Raw genomic sequence first — 21,755 nt, forward strand, 5'->3', positions numbered from 1 at the left:
ACGCGGGAGTCCAACAGTAAAGAGACGGTTTCAAGTAAGAAGGACTGGAGCCTCAAACATTTCCTCTGTCTATCTTCATCTTTAGCTCTACCCGCTCTTTTTCCCTTCTTCCTCTCCGTTCTCCCTCAGGAGGTGTCTCCTTTTTTTTTCTTCTTTTTTTTGCGTTGAGGTCGTTCTGTATTATTTTTGGAAGAAGTTGGATTTACAATAAAACTTGCCGCTCGTTCCTGCTGCTTGCTAAAAACTGTCCCTTTCTCCACGGTTCGATCCGTTTCCTCCTTATCGACCTCTTTCATAATTAGCAGCGCGCTTTTGTGCAACTAACTCTTAATGTGAATGGGGGGAAAAACATCCGATTGGTTGCCAGTAAATGATAAAAAAAAAAGTCATTGAAACTTGTTTCAACTTTATGATTGACTGTGGATTATGCTCTGTGAAATTACTAAAGTATGGCTGTGACCTTTGTGAAGTGTGGCTTAGATTTATAAAAGGTACGACATGTAGGAGCTGTTATAAGGTGCTTGAGAGTCACTGTTCAGTCTGTTCCCGCCATCCTTCAATGTTTTCACAGTTTACGTAGTTGTTTCCAACTTCCCTGAAAAGAACAGCAGGAAGTCAAGCTGTTCATGCACACATCTGCTTTTTCCCTTCAAAGATGCTGGAGTGTGAATCACCGCAGCATTCTGTTTCTACAAATACTTTACTGGGGCTACAAGCTGAGCTTGCACCAATAGCTTCTTCTTTTTTCTTTTTCTTGACACTTTTGCCTTTTGGCTTATTTTTTTTAATGTTTTAGGCTAAAGTGTTAAATATTGTTCCCTTAAGTATATTCAAATGTCATCGTGCCATCGCTCCTGGCTCAATTATCAATCATAAGCTTCATGAATGTCTCTGTTCTCTTCAGCTGCATGTTTATCAAATATGAGGGTCAAGGCTTGAAGAGAGAATTTGTTCCTTTATTTTTTTTAAATAAGTTAAAAGGAAATGTCAAAATAGCTGTTACTGGGTTGATTTTTGCTTTTTTAAGGTGTGAAGAAGCAAGTTTCTGCATTTAGCTGCGACAGCAACAATACAGCAGGATGGGAGGATTTTCTCTTGAATGAAAATAAGACACTAATTAGCTGAATCATCCTCATATTGATAAATGTACCAGACTTTTGTCTACATGAAAAGAATAACAGATAAAGTGTTAATGTCAACACACAGCCATATTTAGTTATGCAGAAAAACCACTTTGTAGTCTTGTGCAATAAGATGCTGCTCATATGGTTTTGGTCTTTGTTGTTAACATGTTTGACTTAATTCCAGTTTTATTTATACCGTGACACCTACAACATAGCAAGTCTACGGCACTTTCACATCCAAGATATGCAGAGAGAGAGAAAAGAAAACACCCTGCTATCCCACATGAGCAATCGGGGGCGACAGCAGACAGGAAAAACATGTTTAAAAGAAATAAAGCTGCAGAAGCAGGTTCAGACGGGGTTTTCTTCCTCTCTGGTTGTTGTGAGCCGGTAGTAAGGCAGAAGTGAATGAGAGAAGCTCATTGCATTGAAGGTCCCAGGAGTCTAAACCTCCAGCAGCTTAACTAGAAAGTGGTTCGGGCGTAAACCTGCCAATCCTAAACTGTGAGCCGCTTCTACAAAACAGGAACCTGGTAACAGAAAACTCTTTTAGAAACTGAAGTCTGCCAGCTTGATGATGGAGAACTGCAATATTCCAGGCTGAGAGGGTTAAATGCATGGATTCATTTCTAAAGTGTCACTGTGAGCCAGCATGTCCAAGGTTTTAGTGACGTTGCACAAGTGAAAGACAGCCGTCCTTCAGACCCGTTTAATGTGGGAGTCAGCAGGTCAGAGTAACTCCCAAGTGCACCACAGTGTCGCCGGAAGTCAAAATAGTGCCGGCTATTGTGACTATTTGTTTCGACAGTTTTTCTCAAAATTTTTCTCGACGATATAACTTCGATTTTAGGTCAATTCATGATCAGGAAATTTGTCCTCATCCAGGATTTTACGTCTGTAAGACAAGCTTCTAGTGGCAAGCAGGCTTTTTAACATTTTTAACTTTTATTCACAGAAATCCTAAAAGGCAGTGCTTTGTGGTCTGTTACTAAAGATGAATGTACTTGATCTGACCTGCTCATCAGAGGATACATGTCTTTGAACAATCGAGTTGGTATCGACAAACAAACATGCTGTTGGTTTACATGCTGAGATTAATAGAGCTCTATAAGTTAAAAACTACCAGGGCGTGGTTTGACAGTCAGTTGATGACTTTGTTTGTCATTCTTTAAAACAGGTTCATCATGGCTTTATCATGTCATACCTTTGTCTTTTCACAGCAGCAGGAAGCTGTGCAGATTAAATGCTTATAAATTAGTTTTCCTGAACAGAAAATGGTAAAGTACGCAGTTCCGGAGCAGAATATACAATCATTGTGGCTTTTCCATTTGAAACGCAGTCAACCTCTGTGTGGGTTTTCTCATCAGGACAACCTGTACAAATGTCTCGTAGGAGGTTTTCTCATTTCATAAATTAGAACGGGGAGTTCTGGTGTCAACAGGGAGCACAGATGCAGACAACCGAGTAATACTGTGGTTATTCCAGCAACAGCCGGCGGCAAAATGCTGCATTACATCTGCATTGTCTGTGTGAACCTTTCTGTGGCTCATAATTTGTCAGATTGACCTGAAGGCAACTTGAAAAAAAACTCCTGAGAATTAAAAAAGGAAGAAAGTAAAAGAGAAAAAAGTTTACTCTGACTCAAGGACGACCCGATGACACAGTGTTAGGTGATGGTCAGATCCACTTTGACCAAACAATCGGTCTGTTTTTGTGAATGCAGTTTCTTGGAACAAGACAAACGGCCTTGAAGAAACACCTCCAAATGAGCCTCACAGCTGACCTCTCATCTTAGCGTTCACAAAGTCACATCTGTTATTCTCTCTACCACATTGAGTTCTTTTGCCAATTCTGGCGTCGCCTATGTTGAACTGATTTATTTATTTATTTTTTGACCAGAGGTCAAAGTCACTTTGACTTCAGCACTGTCTGAATGAACGTATATGAAGGCAAACTTGAAATTTTGTGTTTGTATATGTGTGTGTGTGTGTGTGTATATACATGGTAAATATGTATATGTGAGATATATATATATATATATATACACTACCGTTCAAAAGTTTGGGGTCACCCAGACAATTTTGTGTTTTCCATGAAAAGTCACGCTTTTATTTACCACACGACTTGTAGAATTAATAGAAAATATAGTCAAGACATTGACAAGGTTAGAAATAATGAGATTTATTTGAAAGAATAACTTTTTCCTTCAGACTTTGCTTTCGTCAAAGAATCCTCCATTTGCAGCAATTCCAGCATTGCAGACCTTTGGCCTTCTAGCTGTTAATTTGTTGAGGTAATCTGGAGAAATTTCACCCGACACTTCTAGAAGCTCCTCCCACAAGTTGGACTGGCTGGACGGACGCTTCCTGCGTCCCATACGGTCAAGCTGCTCCCACAACAGCTCAATGGGGTTTAGATCTGGTGACGGCGCTGGCCACTCCATGACAGATAGAATACCAGCTGCCTGCTTCTCCTCTAAATACTTCTCCACCCTCTGGAGGTGCTTTGGGTCATTTGGAAATTGGCTCCAATCAAGCGCCGTCCTCAGGGGACGGCATGGCATTGCAAAATGGATTGATAGCCTTGATTATTCAAAATCCCTTTTACCCTGAACAAATGTCCCACCTTACCAGCACCAAAGCAAACCCAGACCATCACCTTACCCCACCTGGCTTGACAGACGGTGTCAGACACTCTTCCAGCATCTTTTCAGTTGTTCTGCGTCTCACTAATGTTCTTCTGTGTGATCCAAACACCTCAAACCTCCATTCGTCCGTCCATAACACTTTTTTCCAATCTTCCTCTGTCCAATGTCTCTGTTCTTTTGCCCATACTAATCTTTTTCTTTTATTGGCCAGTCTCAGATTTGGCTTTTTCTTTGCCACTCTGCCCTGAAGGCCGGCATCCCGGAGTGGCCTCTTCACTGGAGATGTTGACACTGGCGTTTTGCGGGTACTATTTAATGAAGCTGCCAGTTGAGGACCTGTGAAGTTTCTATTTCTCAAACTAGAGACTCTAATGTACTTCTCTTCTTGCTCAGCTGTGCAGCGGGGCCTCCCACTTCTCTTTCTACTCTGGTTAGAGCCTGTTTGTGCTGTTCTCTGAAGGGACTAGGACACGCCGTTGGAGGAAATCTTCAGTTTCTTGGCAATTTCTCGCATGGAATAGCCTTCATTTCTAAGAAGAAGAATAGACTGTCGAGTTTCACATGAAAGTTCTCTTTCTCTGGCCATTTTGAGCGTTGAATCAACCCCACAAATGTGATGCTCCAGATACTCACAACACATTGGACCATTAGAACACTGGAGTGACAGTTGCTGGAAATGGGCCTCTATACACCTTTGTAGATCAAAAACCAAAAACCAGACATTTGCAGCTAGAATAGTCATTTACCACGTTAACAATGTATAGAGTGTATTTCTGATTAGTTTAGAGTTTTCTTCATTGAAAAAAACTGTGCTTTTCTTTCAAAACTAAGGACATTTCTAAGTGACCCCAAACCTTTGAACGGTAGTGTGTATATGAGTCTTCTACTTTAGAAAACATTTTTACTGTTATATTTACATATATAAAACTAACTATTCTTAATACAGAAAGGACCTGATACAGTATGTCTACTTCTTCCTACCCTATTTCAGACATGTTAAGCAGGGGTGTGTGTGTGTGTGTGTGTGTGTGGCTGCAGCTTGACAGTTGTCATCTTACCACTTGATGTCAGTGTGCGCCCTCGGTAGAGGAGATCCAGTCCAGGAGCTGCTTCACCACATTTTGTTGTGTTTGATGTCGTCACGGCCGCTGAGGGCTTGGATGCTGCAATTGTTGCTGCTGAAAATCCTCTGAAAATCAACGCTTTTTCAGGCTTTTTCTACATTCAGTTGTTCAAAGCCTTCCGTCTTTGAGAAGACATCACAAGCCAACAGTCTTTTTGGGGGTAATATTGTCTTCTTCTATGTTGTCTGGCTGTGTAGGATATTAAAAGTTCATAACGCAGAAGAAATAGAATTAAACTGACGGCCCTTTTTTCTGTCTGTCTGACCTCAAGTGTTCCCCCTCGGAACAAGAAGCCTCACGCACCCTCTGGGTGCCCTCCACACCCCGCGAGCCTCCACAAACCCTGGGTGATGCCAGTAGAAACTGTGTAGGGAGTGTCAGTATTTCTAGTCCTGACGATGTTTCCATCGCTCACTCTCCAGGTGAAGAAGACACTCAATATATATTCCGCATCTGTGGGGAAAGATGTGTTTTAAGTGCCTTCTTTCCAAACTGTCTAGACAATCTAATTACCCAGCACATCATCTATTTTCTTTCTTTTTTCTATTCCTGTCTGAAAGAGTTGGGTGTGGAGGTTTAAACAAGTCCCTGAAGACTTTGCTTCAGTAACTGTTGTAAGAAATATATATATTTATGAAAGTTGGAAATAATCCCAGTACTGCTCTATTCTCATCCCATCTGATCAGTTGTGGGATTTTTTAAATTTTCTTTCTTTCTAAAACAAACTTCAAAGGTAGTGATGGCTTCTTTTTTGCTCCCATCCTTTGCTACTTTAATCAGCTTGATCAAGCTAAATTATTCCTCACTTGATCAGTTGTGATGCCGACTCAAGCGAGCTTATTAATTACGCGTTTACAGTTATTCGGAGTGCAGTTTGACTGGTTCTTATAGTTTGAATCTTGAATCCGTCTCGCTCTTCAGTTTGCACCGCCACACCTGTAGAGACCAAAGCAGCGTGCAGGTTCAAACAGCAGAGGGCAGTCAGTGCAAAGCAGCTACTTAAGAGATCATCAGCATAATGTGCTGTGTGAGCGCTCATCAGATGGCGGTTTAGTGCAGGGGTCTGCAAACCTTTCTGACTTTCCACCCAATCGAATTTCACTGGAGCCGCAAAACACATTGAACCTTTGAAATGAGCCTAACACAGCTTGTAAAGTTTTGATAAGTCAACTTAAACTCTCTCTTATGTTGCATTTATGAGTTTTCAATTAGAGTTTAAAGTTTCATGGCATTATCTGCAGTTTTTGGACCTTCTTTTTCAGCCTTGTTTTTAAAACAGCTTTCATCAATTTGGCTATTTTTTATTTTTTTTTTACTAGTTCTGTGTTTTTCCCTTATTTTGAAGCTTTTTCTGTTATAAATCCTAAATATTTTCGGAGTTTTAAAACTGCTTTTTACAGCATTTTTCCCCATTTAGTCAAGTTTAGCTATTTAGCTCCATTTTAATTTAGCCTTTTTTAAGTCTTTTTTTTTAGGCTGGAGCTAAAAATAATCCTGAAATTGACTGTGTGCATGAATAAAAAAAAAACCCAATATAAAACTGTTTATTTAGGAATCATTTTGTGAAAGGTTCAGGGAGCCACTATAGAGGAGCCAAAGAGCGGCAGGTTGCAGACCTCTGCTTTAGTGGAAACCAGTTGTTGAAGCTGTAAAGCTGATGTCTTATTGAGAGTCCGAGTCATTCAGACTTTGGTTCACAGTTTGAACACGTAAAATGAGTAATAGAGTAGAAAAACTGCTGCTTGTGAAACTTGTCAGTTTTGTGAATCAGGTTAGAAAAGATATATCATAAGAAAAGCTGACGTTGGTTGAAGTCTGAGCAAAAATGGTTCAAGGACTCACAACATCCATCCATCTTCTCTCCTGCTTTATCAGGCAGTGGGGGTCTGGAGCCGACTCGTCCTGACAATGAGTGAAGGTGGGCTAGACCCTGGACAGGTCACAGTTCATCACAGCACAAACAGTGAGACAGACAATCCTTCACACTGCGTGTGAGAGGAAGAACATGCAGTCTCCTCACCTCGGACTTCAGCCCGGGGGTCCGGGCAGCAGGGGCCAAAAACATGCTGTTTGTGAGCTTTCAGCGTGAATCCAAGAAAAAACCTCACATCCTACTATTCCCCCCAACACCACCCTGTATTGTCCATTTAACTTTCATTTAACCAGGAAAAGACAACCCAGTGTGATCGAGACCTTTTACCAGGGTGACCTGACCCAGAAACACACATCACATCCGAAGATTTAAAACGTATAAAACTGATTGTGCACAGTTTACAATAGTGGCAGGACAATTTTCTAGTAAAATAAAACCTCAGCGAGACAGAAAACACAGGAATCCCACTGAGAGCGATTTGAAAAGGTTTATGACAATTTTATTACGTTATTCTTGCAAGAAGAGACAAAGTCAGAGTACAACCGCTGCATGATTGTCCAGGAGTTCTGAAGTCAGACAGCGTCTCCTTACTGGCTGAATTGTTTTGAGTCTGCATTGAAGGACACCAGAAGTGCTGACACAGGTCATCCTTAAACACAGACTCCAAATTACACATCATTCTTTGTCAGACAAAACAAGTAGTAACAAATAGTTAAAATGAGAAATTACAGATTATTAGAGGCAAACGATAGAATGCAGATTTTTTTCAAGTCAGATTAGAATGAAGTGCAAAGAGTTTTAGTTCATTCACTGGAAAAAAGTTTAAAAGCAAGAACGCTGATTTGTCGATTCTCGCTCAGTAATAAAGAACAGAAATGATTTAAAGATTTAGTTTCTGTTGGAAGGGTTTTATTCATTTAACAGAATATAAGAGAAAGAAAATGCTAAATGTAATTATTGTGACCAGGCTGGAGTGTTGTTCCTCTTTCAAGCTACCAATTTACCTTTCTGACTGTCCTGCTGACTCACCTGAGTACATTTGATTGGTCCACACAATATTTTTGATTCATTCATTCATTTTAGTTCCTTTCATAAAAGCAAAAAAAAAAACCACTTTTCACAACAGTACACTCTAAATGATCAGATAAACATCTCCATGATTGGAAGCCAACAGCCAGAAGAAAAATATTTCTTATATTGAGCTGCCCCTATCTTGAGAATGATGAAAATAATAAAAGAATATATATATTTTTCAGAAGCCTACACCTTCCACACAGTGATTACCGAACACAAAACGAACTAACAGAGTACTGCGTGTAAAAATGTGATGTCAAATGTGTAATTTTAAAACTACAATTTTCTGGATGTACACAAAGTTGTCAAAAAAGCACGGCAACTAAAATATAGTTCAAAATTCAGGTAACTGAAGATCCATATCTCTGATTAAGACATATTCAGGAGCTTGTTTGAGAAATATCTGTTTGACAGGATTCCTTAGTAACAGTGTGTCAGACATTACTAATCAGCAAAAATACATCCGCCCAAATTGTAGATCTCGCTTCACATGAAAGAATCATGTTCCTGAAACACAAAATATATTGAAAAAATTAAATAAAAGTGTAGCAGTCAGTTATCAGGACAGGCCCACAGCTTACATATGAATTCATCACATTCTTTTTCTGTCCTTTTTGTGAGGATATGTGAATGAAAGTACATATTTCAATGTATTTTATTTCTCCAACAGTAGAAAGTGTATCTTTTAGTGTTTCGGTTCAACGATGAATAATTTCTATGCAACTTTTTTAGCATCGCTTTTTTGAATTTAATTGTATATTTAAGTTACTTCAATCAGTTATTTAATGTCTTGTTATCTTTCTGTATACGTGTTCAGTGCAATGTACATACATTCGCTGCTGTGTTTTCTTTTGTTTTGAATCGTACATATATTGAAACCTTTTGTTGTTTTTTATTTGTTTTTAGTGACGTAGCTAGTATATGATATAATTAATTATTAATGAAATCATTTCAAGAACAGACGGTATGATTTTAAGGTGCTCCAGGTTCTGCCCCCTCTCATAGCAGCACACTCTTTATGCAGCCTCCATCTGAAATGTCTCAGAATTACTTGGACATATGTTGTATTTTCTTATGGAAGAATTAACGTAAAATTTGCTCACACACTTTTTTTTCCTTTTTTTTTTTTTAGGTCAAAATAAGAGTGGGAGACTTTTCACCAGCAAAAGTACTGACTCTCACAGTATTTACACTCAGTAATCCCACATTTATTTTGGGGCTTTTCCGTTCATTTTTTTTGCAATAATTTCCTCCTCTCGTCTTTGTCAATGCTTTGATTTGTTTGTGGCCTGATTGTTAGTAATAGTTTCTTTGCTGATCAGCAAAATACCAACCAAAGTTTAAAAAAAAAACAAAAGTCAACGCTCCGGCTTGTGTCACCGTGCTTACACTGCGCAAATAAGCACAAATGAGTTTTCAAAACACAAAAGCAATGTGCAAAAGCCAAAAGGTCCCTAGATCCATTTAAGTACCTGTTAGTACAGTTTACCACCACTGTGTGCTTTAAAACCTCATCCACACCTTTTTTATTCTGAGCAGCTCTGTGATAACAAAATACATGGATCAGTGAATTACACTGATTATGATCTGTTTATCAAGGCTGCTGTTACCGGGCGGCCTTTACCAGGCAGCACACAGCATTTCGGCATCAAGATCGACGTGTTAGAAGTAAAAAAAAACAGTCAAATGTAAGATATTGGGGTAGTGATGGACAGACGACTGGGTTTATCCTGACCGTGTCCTCGAGAGGGAAGGTCCCAGTGTGCAGTGGTCACCTTCTATTGAAGATGGTCCAAGGAATGAGACGCAGTGAATCATTGCTCTCCGACACTGTGTTGTTTGAAAGTTTGTCCTTGTTCACAATAGCTGTCAGTCATGCACATTGCAAAACAATGAAGTACTAAATGACAACAAAGCGAAGCAAAAACTGTTCTTCTTGTTTGTTTTTTTTCCTGTTGTAGGAGGTGAGAATTACAAATTTTCTGCACTTTTTCTGGCTTCACTTCCAACAAGGTGTCATATTTTCCATCTGTACATGATAAATCCAAAAATCTCCTCAGTTGGGAAAATTCAGATTATTTTTAAGGGTCACTGGACCTGCCATTGTGTTGTAGAAGCCTCTGCGACTTAACATATCAGCTACATTAACACGCTGTACACTGCATACTTTCCAAAACAGCTATGTTTGAAGATGTGGTGCTTTTGAAATGCCTGTGAGATGTTGTTGCACGGTGTTGTAGCTCGACCTGTAGCATAAGCCTCGTTTTAACTCCAAATCCATGCAGGATGAAAAGCACTAACAAGCTCAGAAACAAAGCACACAGATCTTGAGCGAAGTCTGCACGCAGGCCTCCTCCGTGGTCTACAGGATGAATTAATAAACGCCAGTAGATTCATGCTGTTTGGGGCCATGCTGCTGTAAATTCATACACCTTGGGAGCAGCTTTCAGCCTGTGGACTCTGCCTGCTTTTTTTTTTTTTTTTTCCAAGGTGGAAATATCTTTGCCAACAGCCTGCAGCTATGATATCGCAGGTTTTTTGCATCATGGCACCAACAGCAACATGGCTGTATGTTTTAAGGCTTCAGAGGTTGCATAAGCAGCTCCGTCATGAATAATGGAGGAAACTTGTGTGGAGCTGAATTTCTTATGTTCTGCTTTTGTTTCTCTTGTCACCATTCCACCTTTTTTCTTTCTCTCTTTATTATTATTTTTTTAGTCCTTTTCGCACGTTGACCGCAGCCTCGCTGGATGGATACATGTATGGATGGCTGACAAACCTGCAGGCTCTGTTGAGCAATCACAGCAGATTTGCTTGTGCACTCTGAGACAATGTGGGACGCCTGCCATGACAACCGGAGCTCCACGCGATATTTATCTTGCGTGTTGACTTATGAGTCCGAAGTGGCTGAAAGCCCAGGGAGGAATTTTTTCGTCACTTGCCCCTAAGCTGCAAATACAGTGTAACACTCGTATGCGTGTGTGCGTTTTGGATCAACACCGCGGATTAGATGGATCCCCGGTGGGGAGGTCAGTGTAAGTGTGGATGTCCTGTTCTGAGTTCGGGCCTGTTTCTGAAGGTTTTCCTCTGGTCAAAGTCCTGACGCAAGCCTTGGAAGCCTGCACGGTGTCTGTCGGTGGCTGTGTGGAAGAGAAGCACAGTGAAAGTCCAAAACCCAGCTCTTCCACATCAACACAGCGAAGACTTCCAAGGCCTCTGGCTGGAAAACCCAGCCCTGATCTGCCTGTTTGGGCTGGTCCCTCTCTTGGTGATAGCTTACCTGTGGAATTCGTCAAAGCTTTTTTTTTTTTTTTTTTTTTTTTTTATATCCCCATTGATACTCGGGCAATGGCTGCACACTCCTACAAAGGGCACTGTGTACAAACCTAACTCCACCATCCTCTCCCACATCTCCTGAAATATAATCAGTCTTTCAGCCTCGGCTTTGCTTTTGTACCCAGTCTCTCTTTTTCTTTTTTTTCTTTATTAATATCATGCTGTCTTTCCTCCCCCTTCATTTCTTTGTGCACGCTCGCTCTGGAGGAGGCACATTAGGTTCAGCAGCAGCATTGTCATCTGGGAGGTACTTGTGTAAACAAGGCTGGATGATTGCATTATAATGCCGCCCCTCCCTGAGACCTTGACATATCAACAGCTCCACTGCCAGTGTTTAGCCTCAGGTGTTTGATTCTGGTTGTGCAGAAAGGCGTCCTGTTGCACAAGGCGTGCGGTGAAATGAGCACATCGTCGTGGCAGGTCATTAAGGAAATCAGAACGCTGTTGGGAAATTGGCTGCATCCAGATTTACTCATTTTCTTTGTCGAATTTTGTTTGTTTGTTTGGTGCGAACCAGCAGGTTTTCTCCACTGAGATAATAAGCCAGTGCACGATGACATTTTGAACACTTACTCCTGCAGCTGCTGACAGAACCACAAACTGTTCAACTGCCAGAGGGAGATGCACTTTAGAGAGCACTGGTTGCACTATTTTTATTTTTTTTTTTATTAGGAAATTGTGCAAGTTCTATCTTGAAATCCGTTTTTCGCTCTTAGCGTGTTTGCACAGTGTTGAACACTGAATAAACTGAAGGCTTTATATATCCATACCATACAAGCAACAAGTTCTCATGTGCGGGTTTATTGTTATGACATCCTTCATTGTTGGGTTTAAAATGTGCCGGAGGTTAACGACAGCTCAGACTGCGTGTGTCTTAAAAAGCTGTGATAGTTCTGAATTACTGGTATTCATTAGTGTGTTTGAGCATTAATGGATTCTCCAGCTATCGACTATATGTCACAATATTTTTGTACTTGTTGACAAAAAGACGACAGCAGGTTCAAACAATCCACATTTGTTTGTGCTCATCTCTTTTGTTAGTTCGTGAAACAGTTCACTGACACGTTTGTTAAAAAAAACAACATCGCAGTTGTTTCCCAAGTCGTAGGCCAGAGGCAATATCTTTTCATAATGTCTGCCAAATTGGAGTTCTTCAAGTGAAGAGCCAGAAAGAATAAATTCCTTTATTTGTCACGTATAGACAGAGTTATTTCTTCTGTGTTCAGTATATCTGTTCAATTGTATATTTATATTCTTATTGTTGTGAATTTCTACCAATGGGCACAAGAATGATCAGGTTAGATTTTAAAAAGCATTTTTTTTATGGTTTTGAAGTGAACCCTACAGTGATTGGTCCATTTGTTTATGTGCTAATGTTTCCATCTGAACCTTGGTTAACTTCAGACTGGGGGGTCCAGTCCTGGTCCTGCAGGGCCAGCGTACTGCATGGTTTCAATGTCTCCCTTCTTCTGCACACCGGAATCTTATGGTGTTATCATGAAGCTTTAAAACTGAGATCCCAATAAGGAGCCCCCCCATTGCAGCAGGGACCGATCTAAAACCTGCAGGACCAGAACTAAACACCCCTGGTTTAAAGTGTCAATGCTGGGTGTCAATACTGCGATTTGACTTTTCAGTCCATGATTGCACGCAGTGCATTCAGACAAAACATATAGCAGTTTTATTTGCCTTTTTCTGTATGTATATTGCACATGTTGATCTTGCAATAACGGTGAATTAGTGATATGTTGTGCTGCCCTAATTCTAACATGCATTGAGTTGCATTGAGTAAAGCACACAGTGTTGTTGTGGAATATTTGTCCAGCATTTGTTTTAGTCACGTGTGAATGGCAGATCACGTCTCATATGTTTTTCTGATTGTGATGTTTAAGAAGCTTTTGTCTCAATTCTTCAAAATTTGCATAAATGATAAACATGCTGAACATGAACTGGAACTGAAAGTCAACTGACATCAAGCGAAGCTGTGTAAACAACACTGCAACTAAACAGAACTCAATATAATGTAAACAACCCACTGTTGTGGAACCGTCCTGCAAACTGTGTAAAGTTTAGAACGTCTCTTAGAAGAAAAAGAAAAAGCCTGCTGCTTTCACGTCGATCAACCCTTCAAGACGATTCGCTCTGACTTGATTTCTTCCCAACTTGTCCCACAACAAGAGCAGCTCCGATTGGATCTGTTGTCCTCACATTTCCGTCTCGTTTTAATTGGTTGACTGAAGTGTCAGTTATATTTTGTCACAGTCTTCATCTTCATGTCTGACTTTTTATTTAGTTTTTATTACGTTTTTGTCTGTTTAAAAAGGTTCATTGATGAATATTTTTCGTCTTAGCTTTAATCAACGAACCTGGCTCAAATAGATTGAACGCTGAACAATGAATAGTTGCTGTTTAACAGAAAGCCAAAGGTGATGAAAAGATAAGTTCACGTCAGACCAGTTTACATGAAGGTGCTGAATCTGAAGGTTCACTTTGTCAGATTTTGAATAATTTTGCGGTCCTGATCACTGAAGTTTGGCCCCTTTGACCTCCACTTTGGAGGAATGAAAGTTTGAGAACGTCCCCGGGAAGGCTGGCAGCTCGCTGTTACGGTTCCATGTGATTGTTTTTCCCCATTAAAACGCTGTGATTGGAAAACTGTTCTGAAAAGGGGCGACTGATATTTTTCAGTGTGAAAGTAGTGAAGAAGCAGACGAGCTGTGATTTGAACTCTGTGTGACCCCGTTCCTCTGCAGCACGAGCAAAGAGGTGCAATCCCCAGACATACTCCAGTCTTTGAGGCACGAGAGCCGAAGGTTGTTAAACAGAGAACCGTAAAGGTCTCCGCAGAACGAGGATCAGCTCCAACATTGTTTCAGAGGTGGGATCTGTGAGTGTTTGGTTGGTCTGTTTGCTCTCTGTCTTCTGAGGTTTCATTAGACTGAAACAAGATGTGACTCCAGGGCTTTTTTTTTTTTTTTTTTTTTTTATTAAATCCTTCAGTATTTACTTTAAATCAGCTAAAAAAAAAAAAAAAGAGAGAGACAGAAGAAGAAAGAGAATACGATGAACACACATTGGATTACCTCTAATCCCGGTAAACATACGATTGCCTTTACATTCAGTATTTGCCCCAAGGACAGATTAGAGCATTTCTTATATATTCTAACACGGTTCCCAGAGGGACAACCTGTCTGCTTGTCCCCATTTAGACACCTTTATGGTTCACTTAGTGAGTTTCACACCAGGTGGTAGATATACAATATCCGTGTGCGTATTTACAGTAGACTTTCAGGTAACTTTTAGAAAAAGTGGTTCAAACTTTTGGGTGGACAGGTGTTACAAATAAAACTGATTAGAATATATTCTGGTGGTAATTTTATGTCGGTAATTCATTCAAGACGTTTGTCTTAAGTTTAGAATATTCACTTGAAAACGCTGCCGTGTAAACAGGGCCATAGACATATGATGACCAAAAGGTAAAGTTACTGTGACTTCACACAGATTTCTATACAAGTGTGATATCTTAGGAAAATCATTATTTTCTTTAGGAAAAGGTTCACTGTGACTCGGTAAAGAACTGGTTTGATTTTGTTAGGGTCACCTCATGTCAGTCCCCAACTTCTGATTCCTACGACGTTTAGAAGGACCAGCCAAATCCAAAGTTTTCACATTTGTCAAACATTTGCATTTACGTAGAAGTGAAATGATTGCATCTTGACAATGACGTGTTGCAAGAATGTTTTGGGCCAAAACACCCAGCTATGCCGATATGTCGATATTTGAGTGCTTCATGTCAGCTCTCTCTGATCATACAGTACCTATTCTGTTGTGGTTATCTGAATAATGACGCTCTTATTGTTGTGTTTTGTTGTGCTACAAATGTAATTATGTCACTATGAAAGACTCAAACCTGCGGTTTGCATTTTTCTCTCCACTGTTTGGAGCAAACGCTGGTCCGGTCGTTTGTTTACCTTGTTTCTTAAACAGATGGTGGAGGCATGCGACGGTAAGGTGGTAATTAGAGTTTAATTACAGACTTCTGCTGCAGCTGTTGGAAATATCGGCCTAACGTCATTAGCATTACTTTCCTACACAATATGTCAATGTATTAGGACGCTTATTATTAGTAACTCAGGTATTATTAATCTCAGAGGAAATACCTGAACTCATGAGGCAGAAGACAGTACAATGAAGTAAAAAAAAAAGAAAAAGAAAAGAAAACCACCAATGTTTTGGTGGAAGAAGAAGTTGCCGACACTAACACTGAAAGTTGGTTGGTCGTGTGTGTTTTGTGTTTTCAGGAGAGAGGGGGAGGGGCTGCGAGTCTTCTGGGACCGGCTGAGGGAGCCCTCCTTCATCTCCAGGTGGAACCCCTTCGCCACGGACTTCCCCTTCATCACCTTCACCCACCACCCCGTGAGGGACGTCACCGACACCCTCACTGCTCTCTGCGACGTAAGCCAGCATTATTTCCATCATGTTGTCTGCTACTTCCCTCAAAATGCAATCAGTGCATACGTTTTATTTCACTATTATGCAGGTGACAGTGGTCTGTCTTCGTTTATCATGTCTCCAGTATCAGGTGTCGTTATTGTGTTATCCAAACTTATTTTCTTTCTGCAAACATCTTTTGCACTATTATTGTCTAAGATGTTTTGCACGGTCAAATGTCACACTGTTGATTTATTTATTTTTGTACCTCTACACTGCTCACGCCTCGTTCACGCTGCAGGGAAAAGCGTCCCAATTCAGATTTTTCATTCACAGTGACTCATATCCGACATGTTTTGTGGCCGTGTGAAAGCTCCAGTTCAGATTTTTTTCACACCAGACCCAGGCCTCGATCATATGTGGTACTAATTTGGATATTTTTCTGCATGCGACTGCTTCGTCATTGACGTGTGACTGACGTCACGGATAAACGCCGGAGGAAGTGGCTCCACCAAAAAGTTTAAAGCGGTCCTCTCTTTTTTTCCTTCTTCTTCTTCTTCCCCTCCTCATGTTGTCTAGATTTTGTCGACTCGTATTTAACAACCACTTGAAAATGAATCGACACGCTGACCAGCGTTGCCAGATTTGGTGGTATCCCCCAATTGAGCAGCCAGAGTTTCTTACCTTTTAACTTTGTTTATTTCATGTTCATTATTACACGTATAATAGTTTTAAGTTTTTAACCTGATTCCTACACAGGCTGAGATTTGGGCTGGTTTTCATTGAGGTGTGTGAGTTTTACGTTGTTTGGGCTGGAAACAGTGAGTCACATCTGGCAACGCTGGTGCTGACCTGGGCGCCATCCATTTTTACTTCTGTCAGCAGCATCTTCTGCGCTCTGGGGCCCGAAGATCACGTTCACACTGCAGTCTGACAGAGGTCGTGTTTAAAATGTAATGCGAATGATCACGCAAAACAGTCGGATCCCAGCAAAAAAATTGGAATTGAGCATCAAGACCTGCCGTGTGAACGTGGAGCCTCATTAATCTGGTCGTAAGATCGTGGGAGAAGTTCGGACAGCCCAGTAGAAACCACGTTGCAATTGAAAATGCAAACTCCATGCAGTTGCGTTGTTATAAATTTTGGAGTCAAACATTTTACGTGGCCATCGGTCTTTTGTCGGTCGTCACCAGTTTGTCCATTTCTGAGGGATGCAATCTATTGGGGACAGCTTGAATTAGTGACATCCTGCCTCAACCTCCACTTGTATTCAATAACAAACAAATTAGTTAATGCGATGTCATAGTGATCTCTGGTGTATCCAACATCGACTAAAACATGCTTGACACTCTTTAAAATTCAGATTAGGTTTGTTCCTGGTGACTAAGTTCCCTGTCCCGCAGCTTATATGTAACCTTGCTATCATTTTCTAGATGAACATTCTGACAAATGGCACTGCTCTAGTCCTTTTTTTTTTTTTTAAACTGGACTTTACTGAAGCACTGCAACAAGGAAGCAGACTTCCATCCGGTGGCGCTGCAACTTAAATTAATAGTGGGCGGGAACATGACAGTAACACAGCGACTTGTACATGGAAAAAAACACTGACTAATGGAGGCAAGAGTTGAAACGTTTAACCGATCAGTCACATGCTTCCTTTAAGAATATCCGGACATGCTGATGTAGCTAGTAACAGGGGAGTCTTCTGGGCAGAACGTTAAAATCACCGATTAACTTCAAACACATGACTGTGGAAGGAACACACATATACATTTAGAGCCTCAGAGAAGGCCTGGATTTGAACTGTGGATTGAGTCACTGTGATCCATGAGTGCTGACCACTGCACCGCCATACAGTTCAAGAAACTTTGTTTCACTGAGTTTCTGAAGACGGCAGCAGCTGAGTGACCTTCTTTTCTTCGAGGGCAACATACTGATTCAGTGTTATTCTGCTAAACTAGTGTTTTTCCTACTTATTCTCTCAATCCAGGTGGCTGAGTGTAATTCTGGTAAAAGTCACAGAGACGATAATCTTTTGTTACTCACACGAAGAGAGTCATCGATTGGTTGGATAAGTCATCCGAACGATGACATCAGATTACATTACAATTCAGTTTAACAACGAAAAATACTTGCTCACATCTGTGATCCGGGTACCAGAACATCAACACATGTACTGTATATATAAAAATATATATACTACACTGTGAGGATTTAGTATTAGGCTCAGTCGGAATCTGTCAGCTAATTCTGATTAGAGTTTCATGCTCGACATACTCCTGGTGTGAAATGTGTTTGTAAGACTTCCACAGGAATTTCTACATAACCAGCATGTTTATGATCAATTATAGCAACGGAGCGAGCATGCGGGGGGAAAGGGGGGACTGGGTTGCACCCCGCGAGGTTGTGTTTCATGTTGTGTCAAACTGATCCCCTCTGTTTCTGCTGTCACGCTGAATAGGAGACGGCAAAATTATACATATTTCAGTGACTGAGCGCGAACGCTGACAGACACAGGTTTTTATGAAAAGGCCTGGAAACAGGTTGACTAAGAATAAAACACTAAACAGTCCAACTGATTTGATGAGTTTGGTTTGGATCTCAGTTTTTCTCTTTACTTTTGAGATGATGCCAATAATTATCATAAATTAGGCGCAAAAATCTGTTTCTTTAGAAAGAAACACAATTCTTCAAACTGCCAGTATTTGAAGGATTTAAAATTTCCGAAATATATTCTTTATTATCTGTCTTAGTTCTTTTCATCGGTGGAGCCCTTCAAGTTTACCTGCTAGGAATAAAAGGCACTTCTCAGGCTGCTCTTACAGCTCGGGGTGACGAGGTTGCGTCTTACACATATTTTTCTCCAGTACTCATCCCTCCAAGCATCTGCGAGTCATCGGCGCTGTGACTGCCACAATCTGGAGGTAGATGACGCCTTCGCAACAGGTTTGCTCAACAGTTGTGGGCTTCCTTAGAGTTTCTTAATATAATTACAGTCACAGTCAGAGTAGATTGCACCTCTAAATACTGTACACAGTCGTAGAAAGGTGTATGCTGTGCTGTGAAATGGAGCTCAATGGGTAAAAAAATACCCGCCTCAGTCTTTCTTTTAATTAAGATTTCACTTTTTTTCTGTCTTTCAACAACACAATAATAAATGTATGAATTAAAAATTACTTTGTTACATAAACATTTAAAAGCCCATTTGTTGATTTATTCAACAATCCATGCTTCATTTCAATTGAAAAATGTTGTTCTGGTTATTAAATGCTGAGATAGAAATAAATGTAACTTAATTACAAATCCTCAAATTTTTCTAATCAAACTTTTAGAGATAAAGTTAAAAAAAGAGGCTAGAAGAGGTTTTTTTTGCAGTTATGAGCAGTTTTCTACTGCGTACAAAGCAGTACCAAGCACAGTATTCAAATCCGTATTATTCCCAGAGCGTGGATACTGTACTGGCATCCATCAGTGGCAGATCATCACTGTGACGTTGAGGCAAAAGAAAACTGGTCTTAAGTCTGTAGTTAAGCATTTTCTGAAACTATTCCGGTGCATTATGTTGATAATTTCCATGCAGCTGCATAATTAGATGGACAATATTTTTGCACTGTGGGAGTGTTTGCTGTGTTGCACACACTTCTCTGACGTAGGAGAAGGTAGGTTTGACAATGCCGTGCAGCTTTTTTGAACTAATGGAGGAAACCAGAGTATTCGGAGCAAAACCCCGCAGAGGGAGAACATGCAAACATCACATAGAAATCCGGACTCAAGCCAGGGACATTTTCACAGTGAGGAGAGAGTGCTTAACCACTGTCACATGTTGGAACTCGCCGAAGCTCTTCGCAGCTGAATTAGTGAGTCAATCTGAATGAGTTCATTAAATACCTACAGTATTGAACAAGAGCAGGATCTGTACGTTAGTATCCAGAACAGGACAGTCGTATTTTCATTTTTTCATAATGCAGCCTCCTCTGGACTGATGATCATCGCTGTTGTTGTTTTTCCTCATTCTATGTCAACAATTTCTACCCTGTTGAAAAACCGGCTTTCCTGCCGCATGGCCAGTTGGCTCACACACCATCAGTGAACCAGGTGCAACTGGCTTGTGAAAAGAGTGGGAGATGGCATTTAACCCAAAACACCCGTATGGCTTAATAGAAAACAAGTGCAACCCTCTTCCTTTGAACATTGCCACACTTCGCCCTCAACTATCAACGTTTGAATCTGCTCGACCAGACGACACTGCGTTTAAGCTCTGTGCTTCAGACGTTGCCCTTATAGCTTCAGCCGACAGACACGAGAAGTCTCCGGTGCTTTAAGCTGAATCCAAGTGCCTAACAGGTTAAAGTCTGGTTTCCTGTCTGCTGAGACGTCCAGCTGGTAATGTTTGGCTTCTTCACAGCTTTTCTCCTGGTTTACTTGCTTCTTGACGCAGCTGAGGCTGATCGGATTAGATGAGAAGCGTCTCAGCGTAGGTTTGTTCCAGCGGTGTTGACATTCTGTGTCTTTTGACTTCAGAAAATAAATCTGAATATTAGAAATCCAAAATCATAATAATGCATCTTTAAGGGATTAATTATATGTAGAACTGTCCTGCCTCATCATCAAATAGATGCTTTGATATTTGGTGTATTGATTGGTTTGTTTTTATAATCGATTGATTGGTGGATTGATCTGAGACATATAAAGATAAAAACAATTGTTAAACAATATAAACATACTTGTTAAATATTTAGAATCTGTACACATTGATCGTCGACTCATCGTGGTACCTGGCAGTAGGTGGGATATATGAGGCAGCAGGTTAACGTTTCGTATTCACAGTTGTTGTATTCAAGGCAGAAACACGGACAATCAAAGATTTAAACAAGTTTAAAAAGGAGGAAATCGTGATGTTTTGATGACTTGTCAGAGAAACTCCCCAAAAAGAAAATAGTGGTCCAAGGAAGTTAAAGCAGTAAAGTGTTGACATGGTTATTAGGAGGGCAAGTGATGCACATGGTCCCCTGGATCCTCTACCTTACAACTGTGAGGACTTAAAGCAGAGGTGTTCATACCGCAGCCCGACAGATGAGGTGGAAAGTGGTCTGCACGAAACTTCCACTTTGCTGTATTGGACTGATGCGTTTTAAGTTTAGGTGGAGCTTGAACAAGATAGCTCAGGGGTCATCCACCTTTTGAAAGAAGAGCTTTTTCAGGCTACCGATCAACACCGACCACAAACCTGCTCTGATGGGTCACAGCGAGATTCTCACTGAAACAAGGCTTGTCGCAAAAATCCAGGAAAAAGAGCCGAAAAAATGCAGAACAGCAAGTGAGAGCAGAAAATGTACAATTCAGTGAGACACTTCACCTCCGTGAAGCCTCGGTCCCACCCTGCAGTGCGGAGCGGTAAGGCAAAGCACACCCAGACCCTACCCTGTTATGCAGTCCCACCACAGAGAGTACGGTTTAAATGTAGGCGGGGTTATGAACGATGCAGGTATGTGACGTCGTTACGCCAACAGTAATTGTGGGACCAACGCGGAAGTTGCGGCTGTCTGAATAAAGCCGTGAGCCTCGGTTCTCTGTGGCACAGCGTAAACATTCTCATTCTGAGCAGCAGCGTCCAGCTGAATCTGAAGAGGAGCGGCTGAACCTCGTTGGGACACCAGGGGGCAGTGCAGCACGAATAAACCTAGTTAACACAACAACTAATGTGCACAAAGCTGCATATGTAAACAACAACTGGAGGGTTTATTCAGCTGATGAAATATTTAAATATTGCGGCTTGTCCAGAGTGACGATCGTCACTGACCAATCAGCAGACGGCTGCGTTGTTGCTCCTCCTAGTGGAACCCGTTCCGTAGTTCTAGGTACCTCAACGGAGGAGTGATGAAAAAAATCATTAGTGGTCATGGTGCTTTCGGTACCATCCATAACTCTTGTAGGTGGGGCCGCACGGAAACGAAAACGCTCCGTCACAAACAGGCGGGACCGCCGCTTTAGGTGACTGTCGGATCTCCTGCTAACAACTTGGTTCCAGATACCAGTGGAGCAGCAAGGACAACCTACACAAGATTAAGATGGTTTTCCTAATGTTATGGATGATTGTTGTTTCTCAGTATATCTCTACCTACATGTACACAGGCAGACACACACAC

At 40.9% G+C, this 21,755-nt stretch overlaps 1 protein-coding gene across 2 annotated transcripts in view; it reads left to right on the forward strand.

Annotated features, from left to right (window-relative positions):
* tprg1 (tumor protein p63 regulated 1) overlaps positions 1–21,755 on the forward strand; it is a 37,502-nt gene that overhangs the window by 14,838 nt on the left and 909 nt on the right. For both annotated transcript variants that reach the window (XM_080473765.1, XM_080473766.1), the window contains exon 5: positions 15,480–15,633. In XM_080473765.1, the coding sequence (XP_080329891.1) occupies positions 15,480–15,633 (154 nt within the window). The remainder of the gene's footprint in view (positions 1–15,479; positions 15,634–21,755) is intronic.

This window comes from Lipophrys pholis (genome assembly GCF_963383615.2).
Source record: "Lipophrys pholis genome assembly, chromosome: 10".
In the NCBI taxonomy this organism is placed as follows: domain Eukaryota; kingdom Metazoa; phylum Chordata; class Actinopteri; order Blenniiformes; family Blenniidae; genus Lipophrys; species Lipophrys pholis.